General features: G+C 42.5%; 1 protein-coding gene across 1 annotated transcript in view; it reads right to left on the bottom strand.

The window, feature by feature from the left end:
* Positions 1-1,120: 1,120 nt before the first annotated feature.
* The window catches only part of FAM19A4 (family with sequence similarity 19 member A4, C-C motif chemokine like), a 75,137-nt gene continuing 54,649 nt past the window's right edge, over positions 1,121-21,608 (bottom strand). Inside the window, exons 4-6 of the mRNA XM_019536681.1 lie at positions 20,372-20,527; positions 7,386-7,510; positions 1,121-3,429 (exon numbers count right to left, since the gene is read on the bottom strand). Of these exons, the coding sequence (XP_019392226.1) occupies positions 3,418-3,429; positions 7,386-7,510; positions 20,372-20,527 (293 nt within the window). The 3' untranslated portion in view covers positions 1,121-3,417. The remainder of the gene's footprint in view (positions 3,430-7,385; positions 7,511-20,371; positions 20,528-21,608) is intronic.

Below are 21,608 nucleotides of genomic sequence, written 5' to 3'. Positions count from 1 at the left end.
GCTGAATACATGGACAAGTCCATCACTGTATGAAAACCCAGGAGCTGCTAGAAGTAGATTGTGCTCTTCCTTTTGAGTCAGCCCAGAATCAGGACAGCAGCATGATGCTTGGGACATTAGGCTACTGAACATGTTGTTTCTCAGTGACCTTTAAGACAGGTCTTAATAGTTTAGGGGGCTTTCATTTTACCAAGTTGCACTTTGTAACAGTGTGGGCATGTCTACACGTGCATTTACTCCAGCTTAAGTTTACTGCGGAGTACATTACTGCGCAGTAAGGAGGACTAGGCTGGCATGTACATGTGCAGGTGTTAAACTGCATTAACGCTATGTTAGTTGGGACTAAAGTTAGTCCCAGGTCAGTCCACACCCGGTGTTACTGCACAGTAAGGCATCTACACATGCACTGCTGTGCAGTAACTAATTGGCCATATATTTAATACCTGCATGATACAAGTATCAAATTTATGCTCAATTTGGCATAAATCACCTTATTTACTTAACAGTATGGGCATGCACATACAGATGCGAACCTGTACTGCACAGTAATTTTGGTTACTGCACAATAAATGCACACATGTAGATGCATCCAATGCACTGTGCCTACACACATGCTCCAGGTAGTTTCTGCGGCATAGAGTACTTCTCACTTTCAGAGTACTTCTCACTTGTTAAGTAGTTTAAAGGTTGCATGCAGAAGTACCTGCATTTCAATAGTGAATAAAGCTTTTATGGTGGGAACCACCAAAAGTAGTCATTATATGTAGTTTTATGAGCCCATTTTTAGCATGCAAGGAAAGTTAGTGATAAAACAATCCTGGAATGCATCAGGTGAGGTGGTTACAGTAGTGACAGGGAAACAATACCAAGTTCTAAGTGGAATACTGGTACAATTCTGGTGACCAAGGTTCAGGAGAAAGAAACTGCACCACCATTTCTCTTCCATGAGGAAGCATGCTTCCAGCCCCTAAAATACTGGTGTTCTGGAGCCAGAAGCACTACAACAATATTAGACTATTAGACATGGCAGAGGTGAATACACATTACAGTATTTGTGCATGCAATCAGGAAACGCTGTAAATCCGAACGAGATCCTTTGGAAGGAAAACTGCTTTATTAACAGAAGACTGTGATCGTGGATGGAGGATCTAGGAAGGTAAGTTATATACCTGGGCTGTATTTCATAACCTGTCTTATGGAGCTTACACATCACTGCTTTTCCTCTCCTTTTTAATGTCTTTAAAAGCAACTATTGTCTTCAGAATGGCTATATGTAAGCTTGGACACTGCTACTGCTTTTATTTGATGGTTACTGAGCTATGTACTAACTGGGTTCAGTTCTAGATGTTCACCTGCTGTGTGATGTTTGTAGAGTGACTTACTGTCTTTGAGCTTCACAGACCTTTCAAAATTGGGTCTAATACTAATTCCCTTCTGCTATTCTTTGTCTTCCTTGTTCATGTAGGCTGCTTGCAGATGTTCAAAAAAAAAAGTTAGTCCAATCCAACTTCTCAGAGACAGCCTTTGACCACACACTTATACAGCACTTGATACACTAGGTTAATAATGAGCAGATCTAGGGTATCAGGACAGAAATAATAACTTATCATTATCTTTAAACAATATCACTTCAGAGATGTGCCTAAAATGGTCTAAGACCTCTTGGCAAGTTGCACTGAAAAATACAGTAAGAGCATTGGGTCCATTTGAGGCAGCAGAGACTATGGGATAGAATAACTAGGCAAACTTTCAAACAGAAAAAAAATCTCATTTACTGATTAACCATTACAATAACCACTATGAGCCCAGCTGCAATCGGGTACATCACTGAAAGTGAACTAAAAGTGAGGAACCAAAAGCAAAATATCAGGTCTGATCTTCCTGCCATGGAAGTCAAAAGAGAGTTTCACTGTTGATGCCAATGGTTGTAGGACCGGAGGAATATCCCCATTTGTTCCAACAGAGAGGAAACAAATGGCTGTTGTTCACATTGTTGATGATCTCTTCTCCTTTAACAGGAAAGCTTGTGCACAGCAAATTAATTAGTGCAATGCAGTCTCAATTTTTTTGGCATTTCTGGAGATATAAAAAATGGTTGTATAGTATTACCATCATATTTACATACAGAATAACAATGCATCACATGGCTGAGTCAGCAGCAACTCCTGTGTTTGATACCTGCCTGCACCACTGCATTTAAGTCTGTTCCAAAGCATCTTCCGTCATAAAATGATGCAACTGGGAACAGACTGGCTGCAATTTCACCTCCTCCTGCACTTCTGTGTTAGGAAAAGCAACGACAAAAATGTAAAACAGGCAAATAAGAAAAAATGGTAGGAACCAATCTATAGGAGCAAGAACCAACAATGTGTCACAAAGTGTACCAGCCTGAATATTTGGTCTGTCAAGGAACTGGACACTTAATTATTACAATCATTATAAACAAAAAATAATTGAAAGTGAAAATCCTTTCTAATCCAGGACTTTAATTCTAAGTAAGTTTCCTATTAGAAAACAATTAAAGCTATGAAAATCTAAACAAATCATCCTTCTTCTAGTAAGCCTTCCTTATGCAATGCTAGTTTCCTCTCTCATTTTGAAGTATCTGAATGGACATTACTAGCTAATAGCTAAATTCTTTTCCCTATCTAGAATCAAAGTATGTGCACTTTGCTATTCTCCCACAGAATGGATTTATTTAGAATAATAAAATCTGTATCTACTGCAAGATTTAGTTGCTGTCCTGTGCTTCCCCATACCAGTTATGAATTTAAAAGTTAAAACATCTGAAACCATCTACAGAAATAAATATAATTGCACAGGCTGTAACAAAAGTATGGCATACACATAATGCTACTGATTTATAAGAGCCATCTTTTCACCTACATACAGAATCAATATTTACTAAATCACAGCTGAAAAAAACACTGAGGCATGTTTACTAGAGCACTAGCCCTGAGGCTTATTTGGCTATTGGATCAGCTTCACATTGGTCCACTGTGCTGTAGGTGAGATGACAGTACCTTCAAATGAATGCATGTTGCTTCTTTCATTTTCCTCCCAACGTTCTTGACGGCTCAAAAATCTTCTAAATCAATTTTAGAGCTCATAGTGCCATAAATAAAATCTTATAGCCCACGTGTGTGTGCTTCTATGAATTGCTTGCAGGTGGAGGAGAATCAAACATGTCTTTTAGAGAGAAGCAAAATTCCTTTTTCAAATTAAATGTGGGAAGATCCTGAATCAAGATGCGCAGCTCAGTCCAAAGGAGAAGTGCTATCCTTCTTGCTCACCGACTATGCAAGTTCAAAGTGTGAAGTCTACAATGTCCTCTCAAAAAAGGGTCTGAGCGTGATACCCAAGCAACGCAGCTGCAAATCCCATTGTCCCCGCAATGATACAGATGTCTATTCTTCGCTACCGTGTCACCTACAAAAGGAGAGAGAGTTACGTGCTCAGAAACAAACAGAACAACAGCCCTGCAAATGAACTGGATGAATGAGCATGTCACCTGATAAAACTGTACCCACTGCATGTAACCTGCACGTAACCGGAAGATGTATCCCGGTGTCGGGCACATGCTATTCATGGTAAGGGGATTTCAGTCTCTAATTTCCACTGACTTTCCCAAGGGAATTAAGTGCCTCTTTGTCTTAAAAAAATCTTTCTTTTCAGCATGGTCTTGTTTAATGCCTTTCTTGAAGATCATACAGAGCGGGCCACAGGCAATGGAAGCTGATTGACTTCAAAGGAAGACCTGACCTGGACATACTTCTCTATATGTATAAAGGGATGGGGAACTGACTTCCACTAATGCCGGAGAGCTAAGCCTTGGGAAAGCTGCAGAGAAAAGAGTCAAAATATCCTAGGAAGTGAGAACATTAATGAGGAAATCAGAGGGAAAGGGCCTAAAGTAGCATTACCAAGGCTGGAAATAGCCCAGTGTTCGTCAAAGGGATATGTAGAAATTGCACAAAGAGTCTTGAAGGGCGCAAAGATTATGGACGGTGGATGCAAATGGGTACTCAGGTTCAATGGCAAGATACAGAACATGGATCCATTTGAGAACAGTCCTTCAGTTAAGACAAGTGCTTCCATATTCATGTGTAGTGTTTGCAGTTCGGCTCACGTCCATACAGGCACTTAAAGTTAAGTTCCTCAGCAATTTTTCAACCACTAGTTGGTCAGAAACTGCATGGGCAGTTCAGCAGATCAAACTCTAGTCCCTGATCCCAGCTAAAATGCATTTAAAACATCTGGTCGATCTGGTTTTCCTTAGTGATTACAAACTAGCATAGACTCAGTGACTATAAATAAGCACAAAATGTAGTCGATTTGTTTTTCTCTACCTTCACCAGATAATTACTCAGAGAAGTAACCTCTCCACTCTTTTTCACTTGTAATAACAGGAACATTGCACATGCTCATGTTGCATTTTTACTCTTTTCATGAGCTACTACCAAATATGGGGGCTGGGGTTATAAATTTCCTTGGATTCTGAAAGAACATCCTGCCCCCTTATCAAAAAATCCATCTTTTTTTTTTCACGATACAATCATTGTATAAATTAACCTGCATTTATTTTCCAGTACAATCTTTTAATGTAGAGCAACGGTCTGTCAGTGATTTTTTAGGAACTGCAGTACCATCCGCACATGGTAGCCAGAGGCAGTTATACAAATGAATTTACGATGTGTGCATAAGATGTGTAAAAGGCATAAAATGCTTTATACAGTTCAAGTCAGTCTTGTTTGGATTAATAAGAGAAACAAAGTTTTATGATTTCAGAATTATTCTCAGGTGGCCAAATACTAAAAGCCAGCTATAGCAGCACGATGACTTTGGGAACAGTATTCAGCAACTTTGAGTTCTTGAAGAACTAAATGAAATGTCACTTCTGCTGGGGACAATGTTACATTTATATTCCTGCCTTACAAAGTGACTCTTGTAGGCTTACCTACTGATGGAGGAATATGGAAACACAGATGAACGAATAAACAGAGCTCAGATGGGCCAGAAAAATCATATGAATGCGGAGCATAAGAAGTGCCTTATCTGTGTTGTCTACAACAACACAGTTTTATTGCAAAGCTGGATTATCAAGGAAGCTACACCGGGGCAGTTTCTGGTGGGACTTTCACTTTGAATAAGTCAGCTATTGGCTAGTTTCTTGAACAAAGCACCATCTGTCACTGGATCCTGGTGCCTTTCAAAGCAGCTTTTAGTCATTACCTTGTTAGTATTAAGTGGGTGCATCTATAGAGCTGACTAATTAGCTCCACAGCAAAAATGTCACCATCTACATGTGCAGTGATCTTAGGCCGGAGTAAACTAACTCTACCGTAGTACAATACTGCCAGACACAAGCACTACCCTAAGGTAGAGTTATTTACCCTGCCGCCCTGCACTGTAGCACCCTTGAGCCCCAGCCAGCCCCTCTGCAGCCTGTTGAACTGGGTCAGAGCACTCCTGGGCTGGCAGACTGCCCCCACCCCCCCGGGGCTCCCTGCCAGCCAGGGCTGCTCAGTGTGCTGCGGTCCCAGGTGCATGTGCAAACTCAGTGCCCAAGAGCAATGAACTCCAGTGCAAACTGTGCTGGAGTTTATTCAGCCATATTAATTGCACATGTAGACATACCCAGTATTTTTATTTTTATGGTAGCAATGCCCAAGGACCCCAGGAGCTCCATTGTGCTGGGTGCTGCACATGCATACATAAAAAGACAGTCTCTGCCTTAAAGCGTTTTGATTCCAAAAGAGAAAAACAGTTCATCCCCATCAAATCTGGGTCACTGATCCTGAATTAGAGACCACTCGCACGTTCACATAAGAGCTGCCTGACGTGTATGGCTTCCCCTGAATTTATGTCCTTGCTCCTGTGTGAAGCAGTCACTATCAAAGGGCACTTGGCATCAGTACGTCTTTATTAATACAGACTATAATATAAAAGGACAACATCAATCCTCAGCTTGAAGAGGATGCAAAGGAGAGGATAAACATATGTCTTTGCAGGTCACTGCCTGCTGGACAGTGCCATCTCTCTGATGCATGGAGACGCCCAGGAAGTATGGATGAGTTGCTGCACCTCACTGAACTAATTTTAGCTCATTGAATTGGCAGTGGTCCAGAACATTTTATCTTCATCGGCCATTTGCTATGAGACTGGATCAACCAGTGAAGATCTTGGCCAATATCTTTAAAAGAATGGGTAGCTGACATTAGGCCCCTAACAAGGCCTGATCTGATCAGCACCTAGTAGCCCCTCCTGAGGCCAGGGTGGACTCTCAACCCCTCAGAAAGTCTGGGAGGGACTTTTTGAGGGACAAATGCACCTTGACTGCAGCCCACTTTATAAGCTAAAATAAATTCAATGAGGTGCAGCAACTCAAACATACTTCCAGGGTGTCTCCATACATCATGGGGATGGTGGCTGGGTACCTAAGTAGGGAGACAGGGCCTGGCTTGTGAAAATCTTGCCCCTGGGTTCTCATTTTCCATAATCCAAGGCCTGGTCCTTTTGAGAGCACAGTCCTTGCACTAACAGACCAGCCTCTGAGGAGCTTTTCATAGCAGAACAGGTTGTTTCTTAGTTAAAAGCGGACAGGTTGGACCCCATATAAGTGTAGAAGGTGTTGATCTACTGCAGGGGGGCAACGTTTTCTGTCAGGCATACCACAAATTAGCCCCATAACCTCCCTGAGTGCTACTCGGGTCCCCTTCTCCTGCCCTAATGACTGCTCTGCTTTTGGCTCCCAGCCCTGTGCTCCCTGCCTGACCTGCTGCTATGTTTTCTGCTTCCACCCCATGCACCCTGCCCAAGTTGCTTCTCTGCTTCCTACCCTATCTCCCTGTCCCCTCCCTGTCTGCCACATGATACACACAGGTTGGCCACCCTTGACCTACTGGCTATTCAAGCATGATGCTAAATCTCTACACAAGCTAGCCCATGCCCAGGCTTGGCAACCTGTACTCCGGACAGGCAGAGTCATGCTTGGACATGGAGGGCCATGACAGTGCCCCTGTCAGGAGGCTAGCAGGACAAGATTTTGTGAAGCAATTACCAGCTCCATGGGATGAGGCAATTGCCAGCTCCATAAGGATGAGGCAGAGCTATGTGATATGCTGTTATAAGGATTTTATGTCTTTCTCCCCCAAAGGGAGGGAGGTGCTAGGGTTATGCAGGCCCCAACTGACTCCCAGGGATCTTTGCCCCAGCACCCAGCTAATTTAATTAGCCTGGGCAGAGGGCACAGCTGTCTCTTCACTCTTGTACCTGGCACAGAAGTGGGTGATACTGATGCCAGTATTAGCAGGGCAGGTGTAATGCAATGAGTAAGTGATGTTGCCAGGCTGTCACCTTTAAAGAGACGCTATCTCTATACTTGCCTTTGTGGTTTTGACTTTATTTCCACTGCTGCAAGACCAACCTGAATAGTCTGGCAGCACTTTACAGTCCTCTCCATCCAGACAGGGGTTCATGTGACACCACCACTTCTGCAGGACAATGGAGGCTGGAAAAAGAAACAGAGCAAAACGTTTTCTCATGCTGGCGACTGTCTCACCTGCAGGGAAATTCCTGTTGGAAAATATGTCACGTTCGGTTAGAACAACATGCAAACCATTACAGGTACTAGTCTTGAATATAGGCACTGTGGTTAACTTGTCTTCCAGGATCCTAAAACTTTTACTGATACCAGTCCTCCTTATGCACCCAAGGAGACGGATCCCATTGCATTTGCTGGGCTGAGTTATTTATTCAATGACTTTCAGTGTTTATGCTACCTGGATCTAATCACTGATGAAATTCAAGACCTCCATGCCCACAATCTCTACAGCAGGGTCTCACGGTGTGCAGGATATGGGTTGGAGGATGCTGATATCAAGGAAATAGGTTACCTTAGCTGGTATGAAACTAAAAAGGACATGATTAAACCTCAGCCCCCTACACCCGACTACTGGCATGATCAGGCAGGGCATGAAGTGAGACCAGCTCTTTCCTACAACTCTGGACTTGGAAACTGCATGAAGACTGGGGGGGGAGGCGGGGTGTACAAGCGAGAAACAGCCTTCCTTGCCAGTAACCAGAGCTCCCCTCCCACATAGGATGTGCCACGGCAGCGATCACCTTATGTCCACACACCGGCCTGGTCTGTACCATTTATGAATTGGATCACCCCAGTCCCAGCCAATGATATTGGTCACAGGTATGGGTCAATGATGCTTTCGTCACCGTAATACAGTTAATTAATAAGAACAGTAGCAGCTAATGAGCACATCATATAGAACCGCTCTGAAGGGTGTTCCCAGGGTACAGGGTAGCAAATGTTTAACTTGGATGTGGTCCTGTAAGTCCTCTTTGGTAAGAAAATATAATGTTTCAGAAGTGGGAACTAAGAGGATCCTATATGAAGCACATGCAGGAAGTGGGGACTCTACAGTAATAACACTGGAAGGCATATGCATATTTAACTAAGAACCTACTTCCAATTGCACTCTCAATATTACCCTATATTTGTGAAGGCTATAGCATTAAACATGCCTGTTTATTAATATTCTGCTCTTAAGATATTTCCCCTTAATCAGACTATGCTTATAAGCTTTATAGACATAGCCAGGACTAATATTAATGATAACAGATAGATTTCCACCACAAAATATTGCAGCTATCTGCATGCCTTCTTTATTTAACATTAGCATGATAGGCGGGAATACGCAAACCACAGAAAATCATTATGGAAGATACGGCTTCACAATCTTACCTATTCTAATTTGGACTTTAAATAAAATCTGGCTATACCTATTAGACAGATACTTTGCATCATTTAACTATGTGCACAACATATTGAATTGTGTTCTTTACTCTAATGAGATGTACAAAAATAATATGGTTTAGTTCTTGTAAGGAATAAACCATTTTTCATTAATTCCTAAATGTATTTGTACTTCTGCAGTCTCCAAATTAGGTTAACTAACAGCAGGCTGACATCAGTAGATTGCTGAAATGCTGATTCAATTACTTATTTTCTAAGGAGTTTTTTTTTCAATTTTAGCTGGCACTTAGAGGTATCTTTGGGCTGCAAAATACCTTCTTGAAGTAACAGTTTGACTTCAGACACCACTTTTGGAACGATGCATCCAACCTATCAGACTTATAAAATAAACACACGGTTTGTGCCACCAAGAATTTGCATCTACTCTAACTAATTGACTATTGACTGACTAATTTCAGCGAAACTTGATTATGCTTCATGGGACTTAAGGGATTGTTTCCACTCTGAATATATTACCATCTGAGCAGTTTGTTTGAGATCTTTGCTATTTCCTAAAACTCTGACTCATTCTCTTTGCCATTGGTATTTTACGGGCGCAATTCATGACTAACTTGCTGTACTCACAGAGAGCTACATCCACAGAGATTTAGGCTCTCTTATGTTCCCCATCTGGCACCTAGCTGCTCTCATATACACCCTGACAGGGTTCACAAACTGGATGTCCCTCTATTTTGTCTCATCTGCTTCATCCAGGAGGCATCCTCAAGAAATGGGCTCTGCACAAAGCACAGCCAGAGGAGAAGGTGGTGGCGGTCTCTGTTCAGCTGACAGCTCAGGAGTTAAAGAACTTACCCAGCTTATGGGCTCAATTCAACGCTCTTAACCACCTTTTCTGACCATGTCTAAGGGATGGGAACGGGTTGAAGGTGCCCCATGCTACGTGGAATAATTAAGTATGCATTGTATCAGAGAGAGATCCTGTTTCTAATAGCCTAGTGGGGACAGGGAGAGCACCTATGTTTCTAATAGCCCAGTAGTTAGGCCACTCACCCAGGAGAATCAGGATGAACTCTTAGCATCATGTACTGACATATTCAGCAGATGGTCAATCCCGGTCTCCTAAGCAGTAGGAGTTAGCCTTACTCCCTCCTATCTCCTCATGTATGTGCTGTTACTTCATGCAGCAGGGAACAAATCCAACAGGAGGAAAAGGGAGTCCTCCCCCCACCCAAAAAGAGTCTATAGCATGGGGGTGGGTAGATCCATTTCCTGCAAGATGGGCATAGCAGGTTCATACCTCCTCTGGCTGAGCCAAGATTTCCCCAACTTGGGCAAGTGCTCTAACCACTGAGCTAGTCCAGGTGCAGTGTGCACCTTCTCCACCTGGATTTTCAAGGAAAGAGGACTGATCCATCTTTGGGGAAGTACCAAACTCCCAGAAAGAATCCAGCGTTGTGAACCTGCTACCCAGAGTAAAGGCCTAACCCCAGAAAGGGGCAGGAAAACTCAACCCTATGTTCTCCTTAACTTTTCCTAGCTGGTTTGAATGTTCCTCTAGTCCTCACACTGGCTTTCGTGGATCCCATTCTTAGGTACCAAATTTTCCTCTTGCACTGGGTTGGGAATCTACACAATGAACTCAGATGTGATCACCAATAGGCATTAGGCACCTCATCTCTCACCACCGTGATGCCTACTTCTCCCTCTATTAACATCCCATGCACCACATAATTATTTCTTTCTTTCTATAGTGCAGAATCCTGGTTTTCTTTCTTTCTTTCTTGTACCTGTCATCAATTGGTCACGATGAAATTTGAGACCAGCCCCCAATGGATCTCTCTGAACATGAAGCCATTTTCATCTGCCCATATCTAATCTCTGCCCATTTCCAATATCTTAATGAACACCTTTCAAGGAAGTATTTCAGGAATAAGGTAGCAAGATAAATGGCCAGCAGTACAGCATAGGGTTGGATTCAGCACCGCACTACTGCAGTTTTACACTGGTGTAACTCCACTGATCTGAATGGAGTTAACGCCTGTAGAACAATAAAGCAAATGCAAAGGTGAGCCCAAAATTTCTAGAAATGCCACTTTCCATAAAAAGCTGGCGCGGATGCTAATTGAAAGCACTGTAGAATAAATCAGCACTTGGAAGAGCTCTGAAAGCTCTTATATAGATTGAATATTTCAACTTTGGCCCATCTCTACTTATGGTTCTTTTTAAATGAAACCAATCCTTTTCCTTTCATTGACTGATTTCAACTCTGTTCTGAAAACTTCCCTCAGAATAACACTTTCTTGACAAATGTAATGCACCTTATTCCGGTTGCTACAGCAAGCCACCTATTCTTTGCTTCAGGAAAGCACTAATTCGTATGTCTAGTTATGTCAGGATTACCCTGTACCCCTAATGTCTAATATGTATGTAGTTCTGTATTTTTCAGCCCTCTGGACACAACCGTTCATTTCAAATGTATCTCTTATCTTACAAAGGGAACAGCTCTCACCGTCAGGCCTTTAAACAGGGAAAACTTCTGCATAGCAAGACTTCCTTCACTTCTGCTCTCCCTGTAACTGTCTGACTCCTGGGTGGATTTATGTTGTTCCCATCCCTTATCAGCTTGAGTGGTTCTCGCAGAGGTTTCAATAACCAATTTTTCTAAGGAATGGGATTGGGTATGTCAGCCTCATATACAACCCGCATCTTGAAGGAAGAGGATGCTGCCTTGGTCTGACATCCACCAGCTCATTTGCTGTGGGTTACCCTCCTGCAAATAAATCTTTTCCTGGCACGGTCCCCTAGATAGGGTGACTCCATTGAAATAACAGACTGATAGAGCTGAATGCCAGAAGGTGCCATGAGATCATGAAGCCTGACCTTTAATATATCACAAGCTACTACATTTCACCCACTTATCCTCGGATTGAGCCTAATACATTTGTGTTTTGAGTACAGCATGTCTTCTAGACAGGCCTCCACATTTAGATCTGAAGACGTCAAGAGATGGAAAACCTACTTCCCTCTTGGTAGTCTTCCACAATGGTCATAATGTGCCTTATTTCCCATTTGAATGAATCTGGGTTCAGCGTCCAGCCACTGGCTCTTACGGCTCCTTTCTCTCCTAGATGAAACGGCTCAGAGGTACTTCTCTTGTCACCTCATTGTTTGATTTGTGTTAAGCTGAGCAGACAGAGCTTATACAATCTCTTGACATAAGGCAGAGCTGACCAAGTGAGGGGCCAGCGGGTGCGGGACCCCCCAGCCGCACACATCATGGGCCATACACTCCTGGACTGCACACCAAGCCATGCAAGCCAAAGGGAGGAGCAGTGCCTGGAGCTGCAGCTTAATCCTTGATGGGCATCAAGCAACCCGCCAGCTAGACAGCCCTGATATAAGGTGTTTCACTGCCTTTCTTTCTGAATGGGTCTGGCTTACCAAGTGATTGGTATGGCTGCCCTGAGCTCATCGTTATCTTCTCAGCCAGTCTTTCAGTCCTCTCTAAGTTTTGGCAGTAGTGATTTTATTTTTTTTCTCCCAGATCCCTGAAAGAAAACATGGATTAGGATCTGGCCTAGTGCCGATCCCTACCAAAGCCTAACTGAAACATTCCCTTTAATGAGGATTCCTCGCTGATGACTGCAATTTGAGATCCATCAGCTAGGCAGTTCTTAATCCATTTAGCATGCACTTATTGGACACTGTACGGTGCATTTTTTCTTAAACCAGAACGCCCTTTGGTAACGTATTTGGTTTAATTCTAAAGTTTATTCATTTGTACAGACCTTTAGCAATCCAACTTCTAAACTTGTCCAAGAATGAAGTCAGGTTTGTTTGACAAGTCCATTTTCCAGGAAACCAAGTTGACCAGCACTATGTTCTTATCCATTAACACTTTATTAGCTGAATCCCATATCAGCCTTTTAATTATTTTGCCAGGGTAATTTTTGTATTTTGTAAGGGTATTATGTCAAACTTACTGCCATACAGTTTTTCCCTAACTAGCCTTTTTCAATATCAGCATGACACTTCTCAAATTCCCCAAATATTCCTAGTCTTATTAAATATGAACATCTTTGGGAGAAAGCTATCCTTTGCCAGCTCTTTTAAAACTCTTGGGTGCAAATTTTCCAAGTCTGATGATTGACATTAGTTTACCCCCAGTAGATATTATTCCACATTCTCCTTAGTTACTATGTTAAAAGCAGGTTATAATGTCTGTCAGGAATGGTTTAGGCACAGCTGATCTTTTGTTGGGTGCACAGGGATGCATTAGATGGCCTCTCAAAGTCCCTAGTTTTTATGACTACTATTCTACAGTGGGCTGGAAAGTATTTTGTCATTGCCCTGCAATATAAGCACAGTATCTTGCTTCCTTATAGCATAGCAATTTTTCAACCACTAACCATTTGCTATATACCAGAATTTTTATTTTCTTCTATTTCCTGCTTTAATTGCACCATGGAACTAGGCAGGGCTTTTAGCAAAAAGATGCTGCCTCTTTTAATTGTGGAATCATGCCTTCTGGGCCTCTAAAATACTCTTTTGAAAGAACTCCTAATTTTCACATACATTTTTCTGTCTAACATTTTGTCCTTGCAGCCAAAGGTAGACTCCATTACTAATAGAAATGCCTGGGTGGGGGATAGTTTGGCTTGTGATGATGGGCCTAGATACACTTAACACACTTGAGAAAGGTAGCTTTGCTACAGACAAAATTTCTCAATGCTTCGCTTCCCTGGCTGTGTCTGTCAGTCAGGCTGGAGGTACATACTGGAGGGCATTTATTTCTATAAAGGAAAAGGGAGAAAACTAAATCTCATAATGATCACTTTGAATGTTAATGTTTACTGCTTGTTCACAGCAAAGCAAGTTGACCTTTGCTGAATAACATTTTCTTTGGCTCTGATCAAATCTTAGAGTTGAAATTCATTGTGGTTATGTTCCCCCTCTTTTTTTGTATGATTATTTGTTGCGTTTGCTGCTTATTTCAAGTTCTTTCTTTCATATGTTCTGCTCTGTTCTGAGCTCAGCAGTTCTATTCATCTACTGCAGAGCTGCTCAAAGCATGGAGCTGGACGGTCTTTGGAGGCTCAAAGAACCCCTGGGAAATGAAGCGTGCACGTAAGAGGAAAAAGTGGCCAAACAAAAAACTAATGAATAGCATCTGGGACTAAAATTACACATATATGCATGTGTGTGTTTGTATGTGATAAATGGTCCCTTGCTCGCTGCTTCTAAAGTCCTGTCACTTCAATGAAAAAAAAAAACGAGTGGCCCATCATAAGCATAGGATAAATATACTATTTCAACGCCTCATTTCAGAAAAAGACCTGTGCCCTTGTGTCCTCTTCTAAACTATAGCAGACAACTTTCCTGTGCTATGGGAAATCCTGATCCATAGTAAATACTGCTTTTCACCTTCCTACCCTTCTTTTTAATGAGCTACTTTGACTTCTGCTACTACCAATATTTTAAGATCCTCGGATGAAAGACACTGTAGAAGCGCAAAGCGCTCTACAAATATTAATTAAGCCTCACAACACAGGAAGTATTATCGGGCCCATTTTACAAATGAGATTGTGTAACGTGAATGAGGATTCAATTTAAAGCTCAATTCCTGATGCTCAAGGCACTTAAGACTTTCAGTCTGATGTGTTTCCAGGATTTAATGAGTGTTTGCATTCCTTCCTACAGCATATGGGGAGTCTTCTTCCCACCCATTGCCAGTCCAGGGTAATTCAAAGTGAAGGCCTTCCTCAATTCCTTCATTTCACCAGAGTTGCTCAGCTGATTTGAATTTCTACTTAACTTAAACAGTTTTGGGTAGATGCCTTAAAGGAGAGGAGGCCTGTTACAACGTTCTGCCCCCCTTTGATCCCTGACAGGAGCACTGTAAACATGTGCACCTAGCTTGGCTCATATAAGGAGCCTCAGTGTCTGTTAAAGACAGGGTGGAATAGCGGGGTGGTTAGGGCTAGGCAAAGAGGCACAGGACGCAAACTATACATAAGCAAAGATCCTAAAGGCTACACATAAGCAAAGACCCCAATACCCCCAGAAGCAACCGTGTCCCTATTCCCTTCATCTCAATCTGTTCCTGCACAATACCTGGCTTCAACAGCTTTACACAGGTGAGGGGAAGCCAGTCTTACTGGTTCTTCACGAAAGGGTCAGCAACCTTCACTTAGGGTTCATCTCTGTATCTACAGGTTGCTAATGTTGTCACAAAAGCTAGGTACGGCGCTCCGACTTGCGGTGATCCGCAGTTGTGGCGCTCTGCTATTTACACCTATGTCATTACTTACGGCGCTGGATCCTCACACTTAGGGCATGCCGTAAGTGCAAGGATCCAGAGCCACACATCATCCAGGCCACAACCCATGACCCGCTCTGGGACTTGTGGCTGTGGTACCTGGGTAAGCCCCGTGCCCGGGGTTGGGTGGTCACTACCAAGGTCACCTCTGCCTGCCCCAGGATCTGCGCTTGGCCGAGGAAGGGCCTGGGGCTGGGGCTGGGGCTGGGGCTGGGGCTGGGCCAGGCCCGTGTGATTATGAAGCCACCCAAGGCCAAGGCCAAGGCCAGGGCCGAGCTGCGGCAGGACACAGCCCCCCTAAGGCTGATGCCTACCCATGCCCACACAGACATTCAGGCTAAGGACAGAAATTAGACATAAACCAGTGGAAGTGATCAGAAACTGGACCGTGTCTGTAAAATGACAGAAGTTCAATGCACATAAACCACTTTCAAAATGGCCAAAACCAGTTTAAGGTAAACCTGGATGGATGTAGTAACAGACTTACCTGATTTAGGTTAAACCAGTTTATTGAACTTCTGTCCCAAATCCCCTCCAGATTCAAGTTAACTCACAATCCCCCAGCATCCCAGGATGCTTTGCAACTCCCCTGGCATGACTTGCCCAAGCCATCTGCTCCAGCCCAGCAGGGAGGTGTGCTCTAGCACCCCCCTGGCTTCTGGCCTGGGCCAGTGCAGACATGTGGCTTCGTTTCCAAAATCAAATGTGAATGTCTGCTCACTTGCTTATTGATTCAATATATGCAGCTTAGACTAACCTGCAAAGACTGTATCAATTCACCCTTGGGCTTTTTGACTGTCTGTACTTATTCTGCCACTTTTAAACCAGTCTGTGTGTGCCAAACTTCTGTTGTGTTACAGGAATAGTCCGAGTTTCTGATTACTTACATCAGTCAAACTGTAATGTCTGCATCCGGCTAAAATGTGCACATTCTTCCATTCGACCACAGCCCTGAACAAAGAGGCATATATGTTTGTAATTACCTACTTACATGTATACATCAGCTCAAAATGAAGGCTTTGCTGAAAGTTGGCCCTAAATATCGTTGTGTGCGGCTGAATGTATTTTTTAATTCATATTCACTAATTCCTTACATGGTACTTAATTTTAATATATTGTGCTGCTGCAGTAAAACTGCTGGTTTAATTTGACCTTGTGCAAAGTTCTTTACCATCTGTCCAAGCTCTTTTAAAATGGAAATATCCAGCTGGCCTATGATTCTACTCTAAAAGCCTTAATGATGATTTTTAAACCTAATTTCATTGCCTTTTACACAGGAAGGCATAAAGCACACTACTTATCAACAGAGATCCCTTAGGCCACCACTGACTTCAGCCAGAGCTGAATCAGAAAATTCTTATGGGCCAGAGTTAGTGATAAAGGGGAAAGACCAAAAAGCCATGCCCCAAACCAAAGATATCAAAAAACAATGCACATTCCTTAATTGTCCTGCTTATATATATTTTTTAAATATATTTTATAATCATTTCCTGAAAGTCTGACTACATTTTAGGTGGATCTAAATTAGTGCAAAAATGTTCATTTGAGTTGTCAGAAGGGCAGGACTTGTTGATAATTTTTGGGGAATTTTTTCCCCCTTCCCCCAAGCTTTTTAAATTATGTTTCTATGAATGAAATAGATGTTTGCCTTTTACTCCAGCGGTTTCCAGACCCTGTGACCCCCTTGCAGAGCGCCAAATCCCCTTGGCACCAAAACTTTCAAGTGAAAATACCATAAAGGTAAGTGCAGCCCAGAGTGATGCAGACTCCATACCATGGCCCAGCAAACCACCAGCATCCTGGAAATCACAGTGTGGGAACTATCAGTTGACTCCATTCCAGTAGCTGCTTAATGCTGGACAAGTCACAGAAGACGACATGGACACTTCCTAACTCCTAAAGAGCTCTCAGCCCAAATACACAGACAACCTGAATATGAATGGAGAGAAGGCCTGACTCTTCTCCCATTTCCTATAGCTTTACAGTTTGATTTTAATGATGCTATTTCCAGTTTACATCTTGTAAATGCAAACGGAATCTAGCCCGATCACACAAAGTCCATTATAAAGACTGCAAGGCCACTTTTATGAACGCTTTCTATCCTGAATCATTTGTCATTATTTTCCCAATATGTTTTGCATTATGGCATCAGGATTCTTCCCAAAGTAGGACACCAAGGCCAGTTGTGCAACCCTAGTTCTCACAACCCAGCTGAGTAGGCCCCTTGAAATCAACAGGGATGTTCATTTTGTGTGGACAAGGGTCATGTAGTCTGGCACGAGATGTAGTTGTTCCCTTTATTTCACTTTTCTCATAATAAGGTTGCATGGATTGTAAGCAATTTGGGCAGAGAATGTCTTTCTTGTCATATGCATGTAGAGAGAGCTTTGTAGAAGGGGATGAATGGCACCCTAATATATAGATAATAAGTAATATTGGGAAAAGACTAAACGCTGGAGACGATACTTTCAGAAGTCACTCAAACCAAGTGCTCTGTCCAATATTTGATATTGGTTAGAATATAACTAGAAGAGTAATTTTGCACTTTCAATGAATCCTCCTTTAAAACTCGTGTTAAAAATGTGCTAAATATCATCAAATTAAACCTTCCTGACCTTAGTAAAAGCTCTTGGAAGAGAAAAATGAATCTCTTACATCATATTAAACTAATTAGTTCTACAAGTCAGGTCATTAAAAGCCATGTTCAATAAACTCTACTTCTGATTTCTGCAGTGTGGGAGTTGCCATAGAAAGCTGGATATGAAGTGACCAAAAAAAAATCAAATGTTGAGGCTTGGAGTGGAAAACTATGGTTTCTACACTATAGGAGCTAAATGGCATTTTCCTGAATGAAGACCTAAATGTTGACAGAAACAGGTTAAGTATGTTAAAGCATCACCCTAAGGAAAAAAGATTAAAGGCTCCTATTTGTAACTCAAAATCTTGCATTCATAATGTCTTCTCCTATTTAATTTCAAGTAGATCTGAATGGAAAAGGTGCAATTAAATTGTTTCAACAACCGTTTGCTAAAAATTGATTAGGCTTCCACTGCACTGCGGATTTATGTCATTCAACCAGGAAAGCCTAGTGTTACCTATGTAATCCTAAAGTATATTTTAATAAATAACTAGAGTTGATTTCCCATCATAAAAAACAGTATCAATGTTGCATGGTACAGCATGTAAAAGGAATTGGTACTGCACATGATACAAGAGGAAAGATTATTCGGAGAAACTCAACAATTAAGGATGATTTGTTTGCATGAATTACAACGTATGAAATTTTAAACATTAAGCCAAATCTGTTCCCTAAATAAAGAGTTTCTCAGAAAACATGTAAATAGGCAAGGAAAGCATTAAAATCAGACATGGTACATTTATTTGCTGGCTTATAACGGAAGTAAAATATTGCTGAAAGTTAGAAAAATGTAGGTGTTTTTATATTTAACTTGTAAAGGTCATGATTTTGTGTGAAAAGCAATGAAAACAGAAGATAAGTATCTTCCTTCTGGATTAACAAAAATGCAGGACACAGTGATTTCTGTGTCAATATTAATTAACAGTAAGCTACTAAAACATTTCCCAGCTTTGTTTCAATTTAAATGTAAATTTCACAGAATTTTATATTGGAAGATCCTTTTAATTCTTACTGACAAATAAGCTAATGAAGACTTATATCAGGCATTTGCTAACATGAAGAAATCTTGGGCTGGAAATAGGTACATTTATTAGTAGAGAACCAGTGAAATAGGTTGAGATGTTTTTAGTCCTTTTAGTGGTGTATATCTCAGCGATAAAAATATCACAGTGGCCAACTGCCTCAACTCAGGAGAAAATGTCTTAGTTGAGAACTTTTTAAATCTAAATAAGTCTAATGAAGATCTATCCAAAGGGCTATTTATTTACCAGTGCCAAAAAACTGTAGATTGTAAGGGCATGGCTACAACTACAGTCAAGGTATGGCTGCAGCCCTTTTGATATAACTGACCTAGCTTTAAACCTGCCAACTTGTCTAGCAACGACAGTGCGGCCCTTGCACTGCATAGCTTAGGTGCAAAACCAGCTCAAGAAGTGCAATATATATTTGGGCAGTTAGTCCCCATGCAAGCTCTGTGCTGCCATGACTACCCACCTATCAATACTGGAGCTAGCTAGATTAAGGCTAGCTTGGGATATCTACACAAGTGGTATCACACCTTTGCCTGCAGACAGGACACACCCTCAGTGCCTACGCGCTGAAGAATTCACCCAAGGGCAGGGGCATGGCTGGATCGATCTGTTGTACCATACCTCTCCGTTTATCAGCTGCATGTCTACACATTCATTAATGTGCCATACTTACTGCGCATTAACTTTAGTACTTGAACTAAAGTTTTTAGTGATGCTTACCGCACAGTAGCCTAATACTACTGCGTGGTAGCCTATTAGCATACTTTTTGCCCAGCATGCTACTGCACGGCGTTATTAGGCTACTGTGCAGTAAGCGTCTCGTGTAGACGCACCCACTGTTAGCTACATCCTATATTGCTGATTCTCTTGAGCTTCTTCAAACTTCAGCCAGTTACAATGCACGAAGCTGAATAGATATGGGAGAGTAATGACACGTCGGGGTCTACTGCAAAAACTTGTTCATAGATAGGGTTGGAAGGGACCTCAAGAGACCATCAAGTCCGACCCCTTGCCTAGGCAGAAAACAGTCAGATGACCCCAGCCAGATGCCTATCTAGCCTTCTCTTAAAGACCCCCCAAGGTAAGGGAGAACACCACCTCCCTTGGAAGCCCACTGCAAATTTTGGCCACCCTTACCATTCTCAATCAGGGATGCAGGAAGGCCAGTCTAGAGAACCAGTCAACAGACTCAGACGCCCCAACGCTTAGCTGCCTACCCCTGGTTAGGAACCACTGAAGTGACAACCATCTAATGGCTTCTTTATGCCTCAGTAATCCCACAGCCATAATGCTCAGTCTAGAGGCAATCGGATGGGTTAATGAATTAGCTCAAATTTCTGGGCTGGTTTTAAGCTAGGTTTAAAGGGAAATTTGCATGAAGAAGAATTAAGACGTGTTATTGGCATGGATGTGAAATGGACAAGTACATATATTAAGGGGATTAATTACACCAAGATTTATGCACACACTCATTATCATCAAAGCGTGGGGATGTTTCCCAAGTTAACAAAAGGGAAGATTATGCTTTCTAGGCAGCAGGAAGTCAAACAAGCAAGGAGACGGTATTCCACACGCAACCCAGAGCAGGAGGAAATGTGGGAGCGACTGCTTACCTTCCACGCAGGAGGGCTGCGCCCTTGTCGTGCCTGCAACCTGCCCTGGGAAGCAAGAGCACTTGACAGTTTGAGAGCGTTCTTCTATGCGGTTCTTATTGCAGCAGCGATGCACTGCGACCACTTCGCATGTCCCTTGCTTCACTTGGTGCTGGCCTAGCAATCACAGGGAGAAGAGCGTCAGGTTGCCTTAGCATGAAAATAAAGGGAATCCGCTCCCAAAGAGGCACCGCACAGCTCTACATGGTGCTGAGCCTCTTCCACTTCCACGGGAGCCACCAGAAGCGCAAAGCTCCCTGAAGGAATAGGCTCCTTACTTGCACCAAGCACATGATGGCTAATGAATGCTAGTTCATCCCGATGATACTTGACTTCTTTACTGCCTCCCTGCACCAAGGAGCCTTATAAATACATGGAGACAAAAACAGACCAGACGAGTTTACTAGACGGACTATGGCCTAGATGGACTAGGTAGGCAGAGGATCTAGATGGAGAGAAGTGTGCAGACATTGTAGCTTCACCCTCCTCAAACTCTCTCACCGGTTTCCTATTTTATCAAATGAGGCTCAGGGTCCCTGCCTTACCATTAGCTCCAAACACTGTTGCCCTGGTCTCATTTCAATCCCCTAGGTTCACCCACAGACCCCATCCTCTCCTTGCTTTTGCATTCTTGTCTTCACACCTTCTTCCATTTCACCTCCCTACGCCTGGGGGGCCTTCTTCCTCCGTGTCTCTCAGGCACCCTCTCTGCTCTGCTTCAACCCTGCTCCTGACACTAGCACTTCAAGGAATCTCCCCCTCTTTTCTCATTAATCATTTTGAAACATTTTTCTGCCCCATTTTTCTGTCCCAACATTTTCTTGTCTCCGCACCCTGTGTTTGTCTTGTCTTAGCTAGATGACAGGTTCTTCAAGGCACTGGCCAGGACTCATCTCTGTTTGTAAAGCACTTGTAAATTAACGGTGCTATATAAAAGTTTCTTATAATAATAAGTTCACTTGACAGAAAGATGCTGCAGAGAATACTAAAGTAATTACCAACAAAGCTGTATCAGTGCTTTATATGAAAAGAATGCAAGTAGTGGAGGCAGGTATGTAATAACAAAGATGCAGGAGAAGAAAGAAAAGTAAGGGGAAAGCCAGAACACAGCAGAGAAACAGATCCATCCAACCCACTGGGAACATTACAGTGGCAAAGGGCCCTCTTTTCCTAGTAACTGAGAACTTCAGATACTTGG

The sequence above is a fragment of the Crocodylus porosus genome, unplaced genomic scaffold, assembly GCF_001723895.1.
Source record: "Crocodylus porosus isolate Cpor-Errol unplaced genomic scaffold, CroPor_comp1, whole genome shotgun sequence".
NCBI lineage: Eukaryota > Metazoa > Chordata > Crocodylia > Crocodylidae > Crocodylus > Crocodylus porosus.
This window is presented reverse-complemented; position numbering and strand designations above follow the sequence as displayed.